At 35.7% G+C, this 19738-nt stretch overlaps 2 protein-coding genes and 2 long non-coding RNA genes across 6 annotated transcripts; 3 read left to right on the top strand and 1 right to left on the bottom strand.

Moving 5' to 3' along the window:
• The first annotated feature begins 1060 nt into the window (after positions 1–1060).
• On the top strand, positions 1061–3034 carry LOC103455289 (uncharacterized). 3 transcript variants are annotated; one of them, XM_070823357.1, is made up of 7 exons: positions 1061–1229; positions 1379–1496; positions 1647–1719; positions 1951–2097; positions 2195–2243; positions 2546–2716; positions 2827–3034. In XM_070823357.1, the coding sequence occupies exons 1-4, from the start codon at positions 1124–1126 to the stop codon at positions 2077–2079; spliced, it is 426 nt and encodes a 141-aa protein (XP_070679458.1). In that variant the 5' UTR covers positions 1061–1123; the 3' UTR covers positions 2080–2097; positions 2195–2243; positions 2546–2716; positions 2827–3034. The 3 variants fall into 3 exon arrangements, with proteins under 3 accessions (XP_070679458.1, XP_070679460.1, XP_070679459.1); XM_070823359.1 differs by having other exon boundaries at positions 1998–2097; XM_070823358.1 differs by lacking the exons at positions 2546–2716; positions 2827–3034 and having other exon boundaries at positions 2195–2386.
• Positions 3035–3317: 283 nt separating this feature from the next.
• LOC139196974 (uncharacterized) lies at positions 3318–4754 on the top strand. Its single transcript, XR_011581895.1, has 4 exons — positions 3318–3513; positions 3632–3704; positions 3807–3831; positions 4447–4754. It is a non-coding gene; the product is annotated as an uncharacterized lncRNA (long non-coding RNA).
• A 493-nt stretch (positions 4755–5247) lies between these two features.
• On the bottom strand, positions 5248–7748 carry LOC114825597 (alcohol acyl transferase 1 allele GSa-like). The gene is made up of 2 exons (XM_029104400.2): positions 7230–7748; positions 5248–6355 (listed from the first exon to the last, which is right to left on the bottom strand). Exons 1-2 carry the CDS (start codon positions 7668–7670, stop codon positions 5414–5416), a joined length of 1383 nt encoding a protein of 460 aa, XP_028960233.1. The 5' UTR covers positions 7671–7748; the 3' UTR covers positions 5248–5413.
• A 10865-nt stretch (positions 7749–18613) lies between these two features.
• On the top strand, positions 18614–19521 carry LOC139196677 (uncharacterized). The gene is made up of 3 exons (XR_011581776.1): positions 18614–18866; positions 18969–19042; positions 19111–19521. It is a non-coding gene; the product is annotated as an uncharacterized lncRNA (long non-coding RNA).
• The last annotated feature ends 217 nt before the right edge of the window (positions 19522–19738 follow it).

Raw genomic sequence — 19738 nt, forward strand, 5'->3', positions numbered from 1 at the left:
CCGTGGTTACCCGCCCATTTAAAGTTCATGGTTATGGTTATGGGTAACCGTTTAGATGAATAAACAGTTATGGGTATAACCATTTATCCATGAAATTTAAATGGGCGGTTATGGGTATTACCCACGATTATAACGGGTATCCATCGGTTATGGGTATTACCCACGGTTATAACGGGTATCCATTTACCCATTTAATTTAATATATGTAAAATTAAAAAAAAAAATAAAAACAGTAAATGAAAAGTCAAATTAGAATTAACGTCAATTTTTTGCTGCCATGAAGTTGGAATTGAAAGAACCTGAGATGAATTTTTGTTGGTTTTGATTATTTGGAGGAGAAAATGTCGATGGACAAAAAGTGCTTGTGGAATATTTGAAAAAATGTGGAAGATTGTGAACCAATTGATATTATGTACTTTTGGAATTTTGTTATGTTCAAGTTAAGAAAGAAGCTTTTAGTTCCTTTAACTTTACCATAAAGTTACAACTGACAAGGTTAATTGACGTTATTTTGTAGCTTTGAATCATCTAGTATTCAAGACAATGACTACTTTTTGTTTTTAGAAGCTTTACTTTGTAATCATATGGATTATAATTAAAGATTTGCTTAGGTGTAGCAGAAAAATATCGTTCGTAAATTATTATTTCAATTATTGAAATTGTATAAGGACTTAAATGACTACAATAAGGAAATGCATGCTAAAATGTACCTATAACGGTGTTTAATTGTCAGAAAACAAAAATTATGATTCTTTTGTAATTTTCAAGTTGTTAAAAAAAAACATGTAGATAGGTGAAAAATGGTTAAATGGGTAAAAAAAGGATAAATGGGTAAATGGGTAAATGATTATGGTTAAATGGGTAAATGGTTATAGTTAAATGGGTATACGGTTATAGGTATGGTTAATCGTTTATAAACGGTTATGGGTATGGGTATAACCGTTTATGCAATTACCCAACGGGTAAACGGTTATGCGGGTATAAACATAAACGATTATGGGTAAATAACCGCGGTTACCTGCCCGCCATAACCATTGCCCCATCCCTAGCATCAGCTCCTGCTTCTTAAAACCAAAACCACACAAACTGGCCTCCATTTTTGTAACTCGAGAGCTTCGGTGAGATGAAGGAGAGGAGCAGGGAGATGGGCTTGAGTCCGCCAACGGCGGAAGAGATCTTCAGGTATTATAGTGCTCCGAGAACCAATGTCGTCCACTCCTTAACTAGCGGTACTCCGATCTCTCTCTCTCTCCTCTGTTTCTCTCTTAATTTCCTTTTTGTTTTGTTTGAATTTCTTTTTTGTGATTTTTGATTTACAAATGGATTTTGTGTTCGAATTTCCTTTTTGTGATTTTGGGGATTTTGTTTGTGTTTGCAGTTATGCAGCTCAGACCATCACGATTCACCATTGTCACCCCATCACTGCCGTCGCGACCACCGAGGCCACATCACCGCCGTCGAAAACACTACCATACCATCATCCTGCAAAAGCTTAGGTAATTTCTAAATTAGGGTTTTTTCATTATGTGAATTTCTACCTCGATATGTTCATAAGGTCGAAGGAGGTCTTCCTTTATAGATTTAGTTCATCCTCTATGTTATTTATTTGAGTCACTAACAAATGGGTTTATGTTGTCTGTGAACAGAGAGAGAAAATATAACCATACCTGTGTGGTTGCTCTTCAAATTGGTGCATTATCAATGAATGGATCACGTCAGGTTGTGTTTTCAGTTTATAACCATAAATATTATCCATGTAATTTCAGCTTTGTTGTCAGATGGAAATTGATGTTTAATAGCTGTAGTAAAAGAAATATTGCTTTTGGTCATGTTGGGTGACCTCCTCTCCTCGAGATAATTAGAAAACTCTTTTGAACATGCTCTTTTAATTTTTGAGTGTAAAGTTCCAATTTTTTTTCCATTTTCATGTGATGAATCATATTAATGTAGAGAATCATATGCAAGACAAATCCTAAACCTTTTTTTCCATCGTCCAGATCGTGTCAAAGGCTGGGCATCCAGCTGCTTTACCCCTCTCCATCTGATGTTGCCCCCTTGGCAGTTCTATCACTACTGTGAAAGGGCTGGAGCTTTTTGGTGAGCAATCTGCTACTTTACATCCTTTGTCTTTCTATTTGGAGATTCTTATTTTGTTCCCACCATAATTAACACGGTTTCTTTGATTACAATTCAGGTGTCAAACTTAGTGATGCTTCAAAGAAATTGGGGAAAACATTTGCTAGGTATGATGGATATTATATTGTTTTGTCAGTATGCGATGATAGGAAATTTCCTCAACCAATCTCAATCCTTTGCAGTCCTTTGGTATCAAGGTGTTTTTTTTTTTTTAATCTTGCGCGCTATGTGCAATTACATATGTGTGAGAGACTTTTTAAATTAGATGCACTACGTGCTTCTTACGGATTTTATAATGTCATATTCTCATTCGGTTGCTGTTTTAAATTTGGGCTTTCATTTGGTTGAGCATCCTTCTCTCCAAAAGGTAACATTGTTTCTAATGCCTAATCAAATTTTGATTTCTTAGGTCATTACAATTTATGTAGTTTTGTGAAGAGAAATTGTTTACAAGCGCAAACAACTGCCAGATTTTATTTTGAAGTCTTAATATGCCTATAGAACCATATAATTATGGGAGCGAACCAGTTCGCTGATCAAAGACGTTAAGGCTGCTCTCATTGATGCAATTGGGACATTGGTCAGAACCCCTTTCTCCCCATTTTTGTTTATGCTAATTTGAATCGGTTATGTGTGTATATATATATTTTTTGAATCCTTATCAAAGTTGGTTTCTTTAATGAAATGCAGAGGCTATTCAGAAGGAATTGAGGAGGAGAGGGAAGGTTTTGGCATCGAAAAAGTCATCTCAGATGGCTGCTGAGGGCTTTCTGGCTCAGGCTCAGAATGAGAACAAGACTGCTATTATTGAACATAACTGTAAGACTGACTTTGTTGCTCGATATATTTCAATACTTGGTAAGTGTGACTGATATCATTCCTCCTTATTTTTTTTTTTGTTCTATTTGATTAGTTGCTATTATAAGTATATGGTTGCGTACTTAATTTCAGTCGTCCTTTTTTCCCCTTATTTCTTCTTCCTCTGCTTCGCTTTTGCTGCTGCTTCTTCTTCTTCTTCTTCCCCCTTTTGGTTCCCCCTCTCTTGCTTTATTTCTTCTGATATTTTCTCTCTTTCTTGATCTCTTCAAAATCGCACAACATTCTTTGTAGTTGGAGGCTTTTGCTCTGTTGGGTTTGTTTCCAATAACTCAAAGGGCCGAAAGGTATTCCCTTTTCATATTCTTCTCTCCCAATTTCTTTAGGGTTAATTTCAATTTTCTTATGCTATTTGCAGTGGTGCTTTTTAGGGTTTAACTATTTGATTTCACAGATTCATTACAGACACAGTAAATAGGTACATTTTAAATTCATATTTCATAACTTGGTTGCTTGATTCTACTGCCACTGTTCATTGGCTTCTCCTACGAGACAACAAGGGTATGCAGAGATCATAATAGATGGGGTTTTTATTTTTTTTTAATATCTTTTACATAATGCTCTTAAATTTCAACATCTTATTTATAACAATGTTGCCAAAATGCACTTTAATTATCAGGTATGTCACTATGGAAGAACTAGAGCAAGTCCTCCACGAATACGGCTTACATGGTGAATTTTAATCTTTCCAGGTACACCCATATCTATATCCTAAACAACTGTTATTATGTATCAATTTGTTAGAGTCAACAAATGTTAAAGTCAATTTATATAATTTATTTTTTGCTTTCCAGGTACAACCATATCTCACTCCCTCTGGTACTCTCTCTCTCTCTCTCTCCTCTCTCTCTCTCTCTCTAAAATATTTGTTGGGTTTCTACCAATATGTCAATTTGTATAATTTATTTTCTCTCATGTAGAGTCATTTTATGGTACAATGTGTTTATCGGTTCTCATGTCCAATTTTTTCTTTCTACTTTCAGTTAAGTTTTTTTTGTATGTTATGTTTTCATGGAATCTCTTGCACAGATTTCAATTACGTTGTACTTGAATGTCCTGAACTCAAGTCAATCAGGAATTTTTGTTTTGGTTGAAACCATTGAATTTCGTTGCACTTGAATGATATAGATGTGGGGAATACATTTACGTAAGGATTAACTTTAACCATTGAATTTTATTTCATTTTTCCTTGGAGCTTGAGTAACGAGATCATCAAATTCTTATATTCATTATCTGTGAGAATAAACTACATGCATAACAATATTGTTACACTTCTACTTTTATTGGGTTTTTATAGAGTTTGTGTGTTTGCTTAGTCTTGCCTTGGAGTTGGATCCACTTTGTGTAATGGATTGTGATTTGTTTGAAAATATCTTTAGTGATGATTTTGAGTATAATGAGTTTTCCTAATACTGTTTTTCTCCCCCTTTGTAGTCCAGTCGTGCAGAAGACATCTTCATTAACCGGTAACAGATGAAATAATTTGCTGTCGAGTTTCCCGTGTAGAAAGGCGAAAATGCTACAAGTGGAGGATAGATAACAACTCAAGACACATGGTATGAGGGTGCAGGTAAATTGTACATATGCATCTGCAAAAAGTTAACAGTTTTGTATTCGATTTTTTATGTTTTTCCAGTGTAAGGCATATGTTGCATAAGCATGTAAATGGTACAAATTATTTGGTTTTGGATAGTAAACTTTGAGTTTTACAGGAAAAATCAAGAAAATGTGTCACTCCTCTATTCCTTTGTTCCCTCAAGATTATGTTTAATTTATTCAAGTTAAATGTGTCTTATTTATGTAGTTAAGACTGATGCATTCAAGGTCCCGCAGCAAAGCGCGGGCATATTTTCTAGTTTTAACTAGAATGAACTAACCAAGGAGATCTCAAAACCCTAAATTACGAGTGGGAGGGAAGAATATTTGAGTGCTTGTAATTGTTGCTCCATCTGATTCTACAGTAAGCAAGGCTCCTATCATTGTGTGTGATTAGTTTACTTTTATGTTCTCGATCGCTTATATATCATTTTGCTCTTATTGGTTTGAGGAAATAAAGGCTCAAACTTCCTGACATTTTCATGATACTTAAAGAAATCCATTGAAATCTTACTAAATTGTCTAACAAATGGGCAATTTGATTCTTACTGTTGGAGGAAAGATCATCAGTTTTCAGTTATAATGCAGAAAGAAAGAATACAAGCAAATATATATGGAGGATGAGTTTTGAACGGGAGCTGAAATTAACTTAACTTTATTGCTCTCAAGTTTTTATTACAACACTAGGCCATCTTATTATTGGCTATTTATAATAACATTCAGACCTTTTGATAACAACCATAACTCTTGAATTAGTTTCGAGAGACACAACTCTACATTACAGAAAGTGCATTACGTTTAACACTTACATCATTGACATGATCCTAGTTGATCTAAGGTTGTTACATATATCCTCCTTAGGTTCCAGAGTAATCCTCTCTAACTCCTGCTGAAATCTCTCCATGGCCGAGAATGGCAAGCACATTGGTACCAATATTCCATCCTCAGTGTTGTTTTTGTGTTGAATGTAGAAGCTAATCAAATCCATGGCCTTGGCGGGTCCAGCAAATATCGGTTGTCCCCATCCAAAATTGACATCTCCAACACCTACACGCGTTATATCAGAAACTAAAAAATTACTTCCTGTCGATGAATATTGAGGTCGTCCTCTTAGTACCAAAAGATCAGCCACTGATCTTAAGTATTCTTCATTCATGGTAGCTTTAGCCTTCTTCACCAACTCCAAAGCATATCCCAGAGGATTTTTGCATAGAGGTTCAGCCTTTGAAACTGCAGCTGGAAATGCAAATGCATTGCCATAGTATCCCAAGGGAAGACGTACATTGTTCTGCTTTCCCCGCGCATTGACAATGCATGAAACGCGAACAACCTGTTTTGGATTAATTTTAAGTGCAAGAGTGCGACATTTCCACAAACAAGCTGTGATCAAGTCAAATGTGGAGAAAGTGGAAATTAGGTGGGGTGGAATCTGTTTTCGAAGGACTCTCATCTCCTTGGCACCAAAGTAGAAAGATCGTTGAACCATGTTTGACTGGTTACTGTACGCGCATGAGCCATCAGAATGATCAATCACATCTTCATATTCATGATGAGCACATGTTATTCTTGGTGGATCTCGGGCGAACAAGAGCTCTCTCTCCCACATTGGTAGAATAGATGGTGCGTGTATTACGCCTCTTGCCATCTCCGCAACGGCGGTCAGGAACTGGAGAAATCCAGGTGCATCACACATTGTGTGGTTTAGGCGCAATGCAAGTATGAAACCTCCACATGTAAGACGGGTCACCTGCATATTGCAAAAGTTAGTTACTAGACTTTTTTCTTGATCATCCTATTCGTGCTAGTTAACAATTCCTTAGAAGAAAAGACAAAAAAAAAAAAAACTATCTAAATTAGATGATCTAATTAGGAATTTAGAAAGAGTCTCGTGCATGTTGTAGTTACTTGAAAGAGTCTTTATAATACAGAGGAATTTAGACAAAATGCTTATAGAAGATAGAAAAATTTAGACAGAAGACAAGGAGGATGACATGACGACAGGCAAAAAACCTAGAAGAAGAACGACAAAGGAGAACCTACGCAATAAAGGTGATGTGAGACTAATAGAAAACCTAGGACCTATTACCATGTAGAAATGTAATTTCCTCAATCCGGTGTACATACAAATTTTACAATACATAGGGTTAAACATAAGGATTGTCGAAGAAAAATCAATTTCGAAAAATGACAAAATGTGTCTCATAATCTTTTCTTTTCAAAACCACCTAATGAACTTTCTTTAATTATAAGAACAAAGAGGCGTGGTAGTATCGTAGATAAGTTCAAGTTTTAGTGTAATGGCAATATGATAAATTTTCGTTTATGAAAAAGGTTGCCAATTTTATGAAAAAGTTAAAAACAGTTGCGATGCCACCAAACTTCAACTTATCTACAATATTGTTAGCACTTTCTTGTTTATGTCCTTATTTTCATTAAAAATTCATATGTTGTTGATTGCACTAATTTCTTACAAAAAATCTCCAGCGTATGTATGCTATCTTAATGCAAAAAAAACTACTCTTACCCTTAACCTACTTCATTTTTTTGTAAAGAATTAATGGTTATGACCAAATATGAATACAAAAAACTAATTAACATGTAATTAATATTAATTAACTCACCTGAACCAGCAGCAAGGGACAACCAATAATTCCATCAGACCCTAGGAAATTAAATAAGAACTCCTCTAAGAGTGGACAAGGGGGTAGAATTTTGTCTCCTAGTTGCTCAAGTGTGACATTAGCAGAAGCCTCGACGAACAAGATACCTTCACCATTGCAATCGACCATGAGCTTTCTGTCAGGCCCTTCCCTAAGCCTACCAGCTAAAGGGTAGTAATACACTAATGCTCTACTTAAGGCTTCCCTAATCGTCTTAACGGGATTACGATTTTCATTAAGTGAAGGGTTGTCTTTGTAGCACATTATGATAGGAAGCTGAAACCTCATGCCTTCCTGATCGTCAATATCTGAGAGAAACTTTGTTTCTCGAGGCGTTGGCTTTGCCGGAATTATAAGTTCCGGCTGCAATCGTTTCACCTGAAGTACTGAGGATGGCATCATTTCAGTAACGAGCTTAAGAACCAGCAAAAGATCAAAGGATTTGGAACTTTTATTTTGTGGTATGCATGCTAACTAAAAGTTGATAGCCAGTACTTATATAGCGTTATGCAGATGCTTTAGGGTTCCATCCAAGTTTCCACACATTGTGAATGTGATTCTTTTCTTTTCCATTAAAAATGTTGTTAGAAAGAAAGTTTAAATCACGCAATCAACATGGGCTGCAGAAGAAAAAAAACAAAAAAAAACCCTAGATTCGTACGTATACATTAATGCTGAATTTCATTTCAACAACAGAAAACTGTACACTAACAGAGATATGAGGACATGTGTTCGGTAAAAAACCTTTGATACGAATGGAAGGAAAATACGTCGCACGTACCTGCCCCAATTGACGTCTGCTATATAGGAAAACGTTGTTCTTTAATGACTAGCATATTAGCACGGGAGAATATTGTTTCACATTATTATTAATTTTGATTGATCTGGTATATCGACTACTCAATTAAAAGTTTGTTATACTGAAGAAAGCTGAGGCTTTGTAAAATTAATCCACAATATATGAAGCAGTTTAATCACTTATAAGCAGATGTAAGGTCGTTTTTTATCCGATGTAGAATTCATACTCTCAATACGCACCTTCATGTGTGGCAAATTTTTAAGCTTAGCACGTGAACAACACAAACCACGTGGCATGGAGCACGTCAAGTGTTGGGCTTCATACATGAGACAATATGCCCTGATACCATGACGAAAGTTGAGGTTCCATCGCCACTTCGTACTACAGTTTAATGATATTCCTCTTCACTTGTAAGTGAGAGATTTTTTATTCAATTCTCGCTAAAGACGAATTTAAACCACATTATTGTTAACTTATTGTGAGTCTAAGCCCACCATCTTCCCTTTAGTGTAGATAATGTCGTTTGTTCATAAATAAAAAATTAATAAAAAAAGTAGTGAGGTTCAATCATAAAACTAATTGACAATGTAAACAAAATAGAACTCAGACAATATGAGATCCATACTCTCAACATATCACTGTTAAGCAAATATGTACGAAAACAAAATGGAACAAATAATTCGATAACTTGACAAAATAGAACCCACTGAAGACAATATTATGTTTGTTACAGATAGGACTCACTAAACCATGAGCTGGAGGCCCAGTGGTAAATGGCAGATTGCGGGACTTCCTTCAAATTAAAAAGTGGAGGTCTTGGGTTTGAAACCTGCTGCTGGTGTGGAAGCCAGATTTATGGCCAGGGGAGGCTAAAATGCCTCTGTAAGTCTTCTCGGCCTCTGAAAGCGGTGGATAATCGTGACTTGTCACCAGTTGTCCCCCTTTTAAAAAGAAAAAAGATAGGATTCACTGAAGACAATATTATGTTTGTTAAAATGGAAATGGAGCTTCTGATTACACCCAACTTTTATCTTTTCTCACCCAACAAATTCTTTTTGCTTTACAAGATTTAAAAAACATAAACATCTACTCTCCGCACTCACCAAATCTTCCAAAATTACCCCTTCCAAATCCTCTATCTTACACAATATATCTTCTCATCCAACAACACCCCTACCTAATCCTTCTCTTTCTTTTTTTATTGTCATAAGGTAAATATTTATTACCAACATAACTTACATATAGGACTGGAAGCCTAAACACACAAAAAATATAAAGCAACTGATGAGCCTCCAGAACAACAACAAAAGAAAAGCCGAATCCGAAAGTTGAGCCCATTACAGAAAAACACGCAAGAAAACCCTAAACTCCAAGATCCTTTTCCTCCACTAAAGTGCTTGCTGTTGATGACGATCCAGTCCCCCCTACAAATCGTCGGAGATAAGACCCAGCCAAGCTCTGAAACAGAAAAAAGAAACAAATTTCATCGTCCTCGAACAACCTCTCCACACAACAAATCGCAACCGCCAAGAGAATGAAGGGAAAGAAAAGAAACAAATTTCATCGTCGTCGAGCAACCTCCCTACCATCCCTCTCTATCTTACACGATATATCTTCTCATCCAACAGCCTCCCCTTCAACGTGGGGCTGCCTAACCCACTTTCCTCCATCAATATTCGGTTCTTCATCAAGCTATGCACACTCTTTCGAAAATTCAACTTAATTATAAGGAATATGAAACCAGCAGCTCCTTGCAACTACTTGTGAATTATGTCTTTAATTGTGTTCATTTAAGTTGGTGGTTAGCCATCAAATTGTTCTTCCCCATCAATTTTTAGAAGAAATCAAACCAACTAGACTGAGTGTTCATATAATATTCATTGGATTTGAATATAAAAATATGTAAAATTCCATCATTAAGAAGCCAAATTGTATCAAGACTTTGTAACAACAGCACAAAGGCCAGGAGTCGACTTGGAGGAGAAGATTGCGAGTGGGTTCGGCTAGCACTGGCTAAAACCGAACCCCTGATTCCATGTTCATGGCTATCGGCTAATCCTCAACTCTTATGTTCGGTGCTTAACTTCCGAACATTGAACTTTTTGTCAAATTTTATGTTCAGCATGTTCAATTACATGATTCCATCTAGTTATATTTTATTTAAGAAAAGAGAAACAAACCCAAGAGGATTTCAGAGAAAAGTGACGGCTTAGGGCAGAACATTGTAGCCCAAACCTCACTTATATACTTCAATGATTTAGGGTTTTGGTCACAATTCCACCTTACATCTCATTTAAATTAGCTAGCTAACAAAAGCCTTCAAGACCCCAGTTATTCTAAGCTAATCTAAACCTCACACCAAAGCAAACCTATCTCAGCCCTACATTTGTAATTTTGGACTGAGTCAACATATTGGCCGTTACAAATTTAGAAAAAACTAACCCATTACTTTCGTTTAATACGAAAAATTGGAAGCTAGAAATCAGTTTAGGCATCAACACTCTACTTCAAATTGTTTCTAGTTTTTACACCAAGCAAATCCCTGAGGTATATAAAACTCTCCTTTAGCGTAGCCCTAGTAAATATATCAACAATTTGATCCTCATATTTGCAATAGAGTAATTCAATCACATTATCTGACGTACAAAGGATCTCTAATAAAGTGATGGTTCCTCTTGACATGTTTTTCTTTTTAGTGAATCAAAGGATATCTTGTCATCACAATTACAAGGTGTTGTTAAATTTTAGTGATATAGCATCTACTTTGAAAACGTAGCTAGGTCGAGGAACCCAAACCCAATAGATAAATAATCTCAACTAAAATTCTAGACGAGGATTCAAGTACGATCTAAATCATACTACGTAACAGTTTAGAACAAAATGAAATAGAGAAAAATAACAAAAGACTCAAGGTATTCTTTTCCGTGGTAAAACCCCACACACAATGGGGAAAATTCACGGGCACACAACTGATTAAAGAACCATTGAGAAATAAGAACTTTTATAAGACTCAACAAGACAAACATCTACTACACTTGAAATGTTCTCTTGTACTTGTAATCTTGTAGCACACAATCCTTCTTTTGCTCTCTTTTGTATGAACAAGATGCACTTAGCAGGTTCTCCTCACGACTAAAGAGATTGCACTCAACTTCGTCACATAGATGGACACAATTTCTTCACACAAATGAATATGATGAATAATATGAAAGGTATGAAGTGTTTCACTAAGATCACTCTTCTAACCTAGCACTCAAAAACAATTTGCTTTAAACTTTTTATGCTCAAATCTTATAACCAAACAAAGAATGACAGGCTTGATTTCCTATGAAACCAACAGCCTAGAATAAAGGAAACTGGAATTATGTGCTAGAATAAAATCAAATTGGTTTATTTCTTAAAACTAGGCAATTAAACTGATCTTATAATCTTCAAGATATGCAATTATGTGATTCTCGATTCCTATATGAATGCACATGATACTCCAATATATGCCTTGATGTGCACGTTTTCAATAATTAAACCTAGAAACTACGACACGCCTAAAATCTAGAACTAATATATTACAGACCCATTAAACTTGTCTAGGAAATTAGCCAAATACAAAAGCTTGCGCTTTCACACTTGCATTCAATAAAGTCCTTAAGAACAAACCTAAGCCATATTGTTTGAAAAGTAGCCTCTAGCACCAAGGAAGAACATCATTTTGAAAAAAAAACTCGTCTTTGACTTTGGGCTTAATCAAGGGTTGTAATTCCTTTAATTTTAATGGTGAACTTGGGTTAAGATAAAAAATACTTTTTTTTTTAACAAAGGATATTCTCTACACTAAAGGAAGATGGTGGACTAAATCTCACAATGGGCTAGCAAAATGTGGTTTAAATTAGTTTTTGTCGAAAATCGAACACAAAACCTCTCACTTACAAGTGAAGAGGAAAACCATTAGACCGTAGTACTAAGTGGGAATACTTTGGGTTAGTTTGGTATTCCTGTGCTTTCTTAAAAATATTGATTATGCTATCCTATGAGAATAAACAGCTGTAAAATAAAGTTGTTGGATGTTTGGTAATTTTATTTTGTAAAAGTGCTATTAACAAAAAAAAAAATTGTCTAAGTGGTTGGTAAACTTTTATATAAATTGTTGTGAATGTGTTAAATAACTAAAAAGGATATGGTATGTAGTGTGATATAATAATTGTCAAAGACAATAACGTAGGGGCAAAAATTGTAATTTTGTATAATATGTGGGGTTGTACTTGCCCCTTGAAATTTTTATTAAATGAGAACTAATTACTATACTTTGAAAAAAAGAACACTTTCTTTGGAAGCATGGTAGACCCTGCTTTTGTTTTTTTATGCTTTTCTACTGTCATTGACAACAATTTAAAAAAAAAATTACTTTTTTTTTTGTGTGTTACACGTAATGTTCCAGATTTTTTAAAAGCATTACAATCTCAAACCAGCCATTTGTTAGAAATTTTAGAATTTTCTCAACCAAATGGCTCAAATGTGTGCGGGGAATACTATTATCTAGTTGGCATTCAGTGACTTGCTTAATTTCTATGATTAGTGAATATGTTCTAATTTGTTAAATTATTTTGTATAAACTTAACATCCATAAAGCATTTTAAATTAAACCATATTCACTAGCAAGAGCATTTAAATTGTAGGGAGCAGAAGACAATTCTGAGATCAATCCCAATCATGATTCGAATTCAGGAGATAAGTCCTTTTTTTTTTTTTTTTTTTGGTATTCATTTGGTTTATTCAATTTGCAACCCAAATGTCTTATTGTTGTGGTTTTCAAAATATGTCTTACATATTCACCTTCACCCCAATCTTCTTGCTATATATCTTGGGGAAAGAAGTATAGATTTCAATTTGAAGCCAAAATGCTTGGTTATAATGATTAACAGATTAATTTTGTTGGAATGTTTACATTTTTGCAATTGAGTTGTAAGGAAAGACATTCACTATTCATCCAAGAAGAGGCCTAATTCAGATTCATAATTTGAATTGAGAGCCCCAATGCAAAGCATGAGGAGACGGTGGGTGTCAACAATAGAGGAAGCAGAGAAGGAGTTGGAGAATTGATCCTACCGTCTTCCTTGCGGTATTCCAAAATACAGTCTTGTATAGGCATTAGTACAAAAACATACTTGGATGATGGAGCAAATTGCGTCGCGCAAAGTATGTTTGCGCAACGGTGACAATAAAGTGTCACGCAAAGCCATTTTGGGCAACGGAACTTTGCGCGACGAAGGCTAATGTCGTGCAAAGCTATTTTGGGTGACGAAAGCACACCTTCATCGCACAATGTTGGGAGAAAAGCGATTAAAGTCTTGGTTTGGCACAAAAAACTAGCGCGATGCATTTATGGCATCGCGCAAATAGACTTTGCTCGACGTCTTGTTTCACCGTCGCGCAAAGACTATTTGCGTGACGCTATATATGCGTTGCGCTAGTTTTTGGCGCCAAACAAAGACTTCAACCGTTTTTTTTCCCAACATTGCCCGATGAAGGTGTGCATTCGTTGCGCAAAATAGCTTTGCGCGACATCAATGTGCATACATTGCGCAAAATAGTTTTGCGCGACGATAGTCTTTGTCGCGCAAAACTTTTTCGCACGATGTAAGCACATTGACGTTGCACCAAACAGTTTTACGCTAAGTTAGTCTTCGTTGCGCAAAGTCAACGACTTTTTCCACATCAGTTAATCAGTTTGGGAGGCATAAACTGCAAACCCAGTTGCAGCAGCTACCTCCCTTCCCTATCTCTCTTCAAAACCTTCTCCAATCCCTCCCTTACTCTTAAATTCATCATACAAATATTTCATCTCTCTTCTCTTCCATTTCCTCTCCCTTCCTCAATCTTTTCCTATCCGGTAAGCGATTTGATTTTGTATATGTAACTTTGAATTGAGAATTCAAACTAAAACTACTAAATTTGTTTTGTACAGAATTTTTGTGTACGAATATCATTCAAGAACGAATTTGAAGGTATTTTCTTCAAATTGCATATGGGATTTTTGTATATGTACCTTTGCCTACTTGTTATGCCCTTTTTTGTTAATGGTGGAGTTTTGTGGGATTGAATTTTTAATTTTACCTATTAAAAGGAGTGAGACTACATATATATTGTTGAAGACTTGTTTGGGTTTCATTTGGAATTAGCATTTGAATACTTTATCTGGGTTAACTTATATATTTATACAGAAGAAATTGTAAGAAATATTGGTTTCCCCTTGAAATTTCCTTGATTTGTGCTATACGGTTGAACTAAGGGTAAATCCAATGCACCGCAGGTAATTAAGAATTATATAGAAAACCTACAGAAGCCATGATCTTCAAAGTTAATCTTATCCTCACTATTAAATTCTCAATGCTAAGCTATTGACAATAGGTTTTAGTTCAATAATGAGCGGATTGATTTTTGTGAGCAGATGCCATATTTATGTAGATAAACAATGGCTACGATTCTCCTATTAAATCCTTGTAGAAAATCAATATCGTCTTCCAATTTTAATACAAGTAAGTAATTCAAGATTTATTTTCAGTCTCAATCCTTTGTAAACTTGAAGACAACCAAAACATCTTTCAATAAGATTTTTTAAAACCAATATCTAGCCAAAATACGTGTACATTTGTGTTCTTATTCTAACACTACATTTATCTCACCACCAAAACTACTCAAGTGTAATAGAATATGTATATTCTATGATATAATTAGTATAAACAAGTAAAAACTAAGGCCATCAACATTATAGTTTAGAAGTATTAATATTTTGTATCTATTTTATTTAGTTTCAGTAATTATTGTGATTTAATTTATTTGTATGCACTTATTTTTGTACATCAAGTACAAAATTGTTTTGTATTGTACGAAGTTAATACTACTTAACTTCATACATTTTTTTCAAAAAAAAGCTTAGTTTCTCGTTTGAGAATTAGTTGGATTTTATGCATGGATGCGAAAGCATGATTGCAGTCCAATTAATTCTTTAATTGTCCAATTTTTGGACAGCTTGGGAATGCATAGTTATGTGTTGTAGTTTGTGGTTCATGAATTATGTTTCGATGGTGGAAATTTTGGTAACATTTCATGATGTTCTTCGAGTACATGGTGGATATTATGTATCTACGGCGTGCACTTGAAGAACTATAAGGAGATGCTGCCGAAATTTGCCCACATTGAAATTTAATCCATTGGAATCGTAAATTACGGCACATAACTATGCATTCCTGAATGAGATATGGCCCTTACCGGAGGAATAAGGTGACAAGACAATAGTTGAAGTTATTGTAATTCTTGTATTTTTATTGGGATTACAGACAAAATGGATAGACAGTGGATACACAATCAGGATAGATGTGTTGTTGAGTACTTGGATGGAATAGATGAGTTCATTGAATTTGCAACTAGACACAACCTAGGTTCAACTCATATCTGGTGTCTGTGTAGGAAGTGTAACAACTCAATGAGGGAGACATTCGAAAATGTTCGATTTCATTTAGTAAGAAATGAGATGATGGAGACCTATACTACTTGGCATTATCATGGAGAACGATTAAACCAAGCTTCCTCTTCATACGTGACACAAGTGGAGACTGTTGAATCCAATGTGGATCCTAATAAACAAGTTATGGATATTCTAAATGATGTTTATCCATACGCGTTGAGCAACACCAATCATGAAGGGGGAGATGACGTCAGTCCAACCATGGACAGTGAGGTATTGAAAAACTATGAAAAACGCCAAGCAAGAATTATATCTAGGTTGCGAGAACTTTTCGGTGCTCACGGCAATTGTGCAGTTGATGCATGGTAAGATCAAGTTTCGTTTGTCAAATAAGTGTTTTGATTATTTTATGGGAGTTATCAAGATGATGCTTCCAAAGGACAATTGTTTACCTAAAGATCATAAAAGTGCCCAAAAAGTGTTGAAGGGTATGAAAAAATTCACGCATGTCTAAATAATTGTATATTGTTCTATAAGGAGAATAGATTGTTGGATAAATGCCTTGTATGCAATGGGCCAAGGTTTAAAATGACATCACATAATAGAAAGACCAAGATTCCACAAAAAGTAATGCGTTATCTTCCATTGAAGCCTAGGTTGTAGCGATTGTACATGTTGATGCAAATTGCAACCGACATGAGATGGCAGAAAGAAGAACGAGTAAATGACGATATTATGAGGCATCCTACGACAGAAAGGCATGTAAAGAATTTGATCGGATGTACCCTGATTTTGCAACTGACCCGCACAACATTAGATTAGGACTTGCCATCGATGAATTTAATCCATTCAGGGTTCTAAACCAAATCCACAGCACTTGGCCGGTCGTCGTGTCCTTATAATCTAGAACCTTGGAAGTGCATGAAAAAAGAATACATGATGTTGACTCTATTAATTACCGAAGATCCAAGAAAGTCCATTGATGTTTATTTGCGGCCGTTGGTTGATGAGCTAAAAGATTTATGGGAAAACGATGTTCGTGCTACGATAAGTATACTGGGTAGATGTTCACCATACAAGCAGCAATGATATGGACCGTAAATGATTTTCTCGCATATGCAATGGTTTCTGGGTAGATGACTAAGGGTTATTAGGCACGTCCAATATGCAAGGAGAACGTAACATCATCTTGGCATACAAGAAAAGAGACTCAGCTAAGACCAAGAGAATGGTCTGGAGATGAGATTTTGGATCAGTTAAACCGTTTGGAATTTGGTCATTTCGGCAAATGGGTCAGTAAGCCCAGACCAACTACACATCTGAACTGAACGCATAAGAGTATGTTATTTGAGCTCCCATACTTGTCAAAGTTAAAATTGAGACACAACCTCGATGTTATGCATATTGAGAAAAATGTGTTTGATACTTTGGTCGGGACAATTCTTGACATTAAAGGAAAACCGAAGGACACGATTGAAGCTCGCCTCGATTTGGAAGGAATGGGCATTAGGTCATCCTTGTGGATGAAGAGAGTCGGTGGTACATTTAAGAAAGGCCATCCTTTTTTTATAGTTGAGCCGAAGGGGAAGAAAGAGTTTTTCAACTTTATTTCTTCTGTAAAGTTTCAAGATGGATATGCTTCCAATATCTCGTGTTGTGTGAACGTGAGGGGGTGTAAAATTTCAAACATGAAGAGTCATGACTGTCATGTGATACTCCAACGCCTTCTTCCAGTTGGTATTCGACACTTATTGCCTCGAGATTTTTTTCGCAGTTGACTGCAAGGTGTTTGCAGAAGTCGGATGTTAACCAATTGCAAGACGACATTGTGAACGTCTTATTTGAAATCTCAGAAACTAAAATAATGGATGGTGGACAATCTCAGGGACCACTTCTATTGATTTTAAATCTCATGGACCAAAGTTATGTATTATGAAAATTTTAGGGACCGTTTTGGCAAATATTGCTTTTGCTTACCTCTTTTTTTTTCCATCAAATAATTTATTACAATTTTTGTTTCTTACATTCTGGATTTGACCGCTTGGCTACATGGATTTGTTTTTCCTAGCAAGTGACTTTCTTTTTGTTCAAATTTTTGGCTTTAGCTTCCTCAAAAGGTTTGCTTGAAACATTGTAATATATTTTACTATGTTTTTGGTTTGGTAGGTCGCTTAAGCTCTTCTTGAACCAGTAAAACCTGCTCGGTGATGTGAGCTCGAAGTACCTATAAAATAGATAAGCAACCCAATTTAAACTTGCTAGTGCACAAGACCAATAGTAGTATAGTAAGAGCAAATATGTAGTCATTCCCACGAGTATTGATTTTTACTTTAATTTGAGTCCCAACTCAATTCCAATTCAACAAACTTTTAACACAAAAAAGGCTGAAAATGATTAATTTTATCTAGAATGAACGAGCCAAGGAGATCTCAAAACCCTAAATTGCGAGTGGGTGGGAAGAATATTTGAGTGCTTGTAATTGTTTCTCCATATGCTAGCTACTACAATATTAGCTTTAGCTGGCGGATGATAGTGGCGGATATTAGAAAAATCATGTCGGATAAATTATATCCGACACATCTTTTAATTTGTGACGGATATTAGAAAAATCATGTCGGTTATATCCGACATAAATTCCTGGAGGATATTTAGTGGTGGATATCAAAAAAATACTGTTGGTTATAACCGACATAATTTTTTAATTCTTTTTTTAAATATTTTTGACATATTTTGGCGGTTTTTAAATTAATGGTGACGGTTATAACCGACAGAAATGAAAATTTTATTATTTTAAAATGTTATATTGATTAAAAATAAATAAACAAATATTTTAAATAAATAAATAAATAGACAACCTAACATGCAAAAGCAATGGGGAGGATCTCAGTTCGCAACCCTAGAGACATAGGATTCTATCTCCTGCCTTGAGCCCAGAGTCAAACAGTTCCATATCGCTTCATTTCAAAACCCTTCAGGAAGCTCCAGATTTGCACACTTGTCATGCATCCGAGTATGGAGCTCCTTAGGATTCTAAAATAAAAACTAAAATATGCTCCATTTCAGAGTGTTCGTTTAGAAACCCTAAGGCCCCTCTCACATATGGCACAACTCTCTTTCTCTCTCTGATCTCTTAGACCCATTTCTTTCCAAAATGAAAAATAGCTCGCCTTCTCTCTGTTCTCTCAAACCCTTACCCCTATGCCGCTCAGCCACACACAAGTGCGAGACCTTCTCTCTCCCAGCAACACAACCACACGCACTCTCCTTTGCAAGAACCCCAAAACCAACGCCTCTGCCATGGAAATGGTAGCACATTTGACGCTCAAATCTTCCCACAAAGGTAATCTTCGTCCCTGTCCTTGTTTAATAGGTGCACAATTGTTGATTTTTTTTCTTCAGAAAAGAGGAACATTAACTCATGATGATCTGCTTCCTTTGCAAGGATGTGGGTTCGCCGACGAAACCCAAAGAAAATAAAGAACAACATTCAAACGGCTCAGATCCAAGACAGAAAGGGTAAAATTACTAGTCTCCATAACTGATTTCTCGCTAAATGTAATTATAATGGTATGGTATGTGTGCAGAGCACTCGGAACCATGACAGATCCGAGAGAAAGAATGCTTAAACTGGAGATCCCCTGGACAGAAGGCAGGACACATCTCAAAGGCCTTGATCTGTCAATTTGGAAGGTATAACCACTTGGAGAGCGAACGGGCGACGGGGATATGGAAAATGCGGAAATATTTTTTGAGATCGAGCTCCGGCAAGGTTTCGGATGGTGAATGCAGGGGATATGGAAAATGCTGAAATATTATTTTTTATTATTAATATATGTTCTGTCGGTTTTATCTGACACATTGTTTTTATTTTTTCTTATACTAAATGTTCTGCCGGTTTGATCCTTCAGGATTTAATCTGCTTCGGGTTGGTATTTGTTTGCTTGTTTTTGTTCTCGTTCGTTCATTTTTAGATTTGTTAGTTGATATTGATTTTTTGCAAGGAAAAGAAAAATGAAAGAGAAAAAAAAAGGTTTTGCTTGCAGAGAAGAGGAGAAGATCCCCTAACAAATAAAAAAGGGGACGAAGGAGAAAAGAAGAGAAAAAAAAAAGAACCACGGAAAGGAAAAAGAAGGAAGAAGGTGCGATGTTGCACCTCTTCGCCCAAAAGAAGAGAGAAAAAAGAAGGAAAAAGAAAAAAAAATTGTTTGGAGT

Source organism: Malus domestica, chromosome 06 (assembly GCF_042453785.1).
Source record: "Malus domestica chromosome 06, GDT2T_hap1".
In the NCBI taxonomy this organism is placed as follows: Eukaryota; Viridiplantae; Streptophyta; class Magnoliopsida; order Rosales; family Rosaceae; genus Malus; species Malus domestica.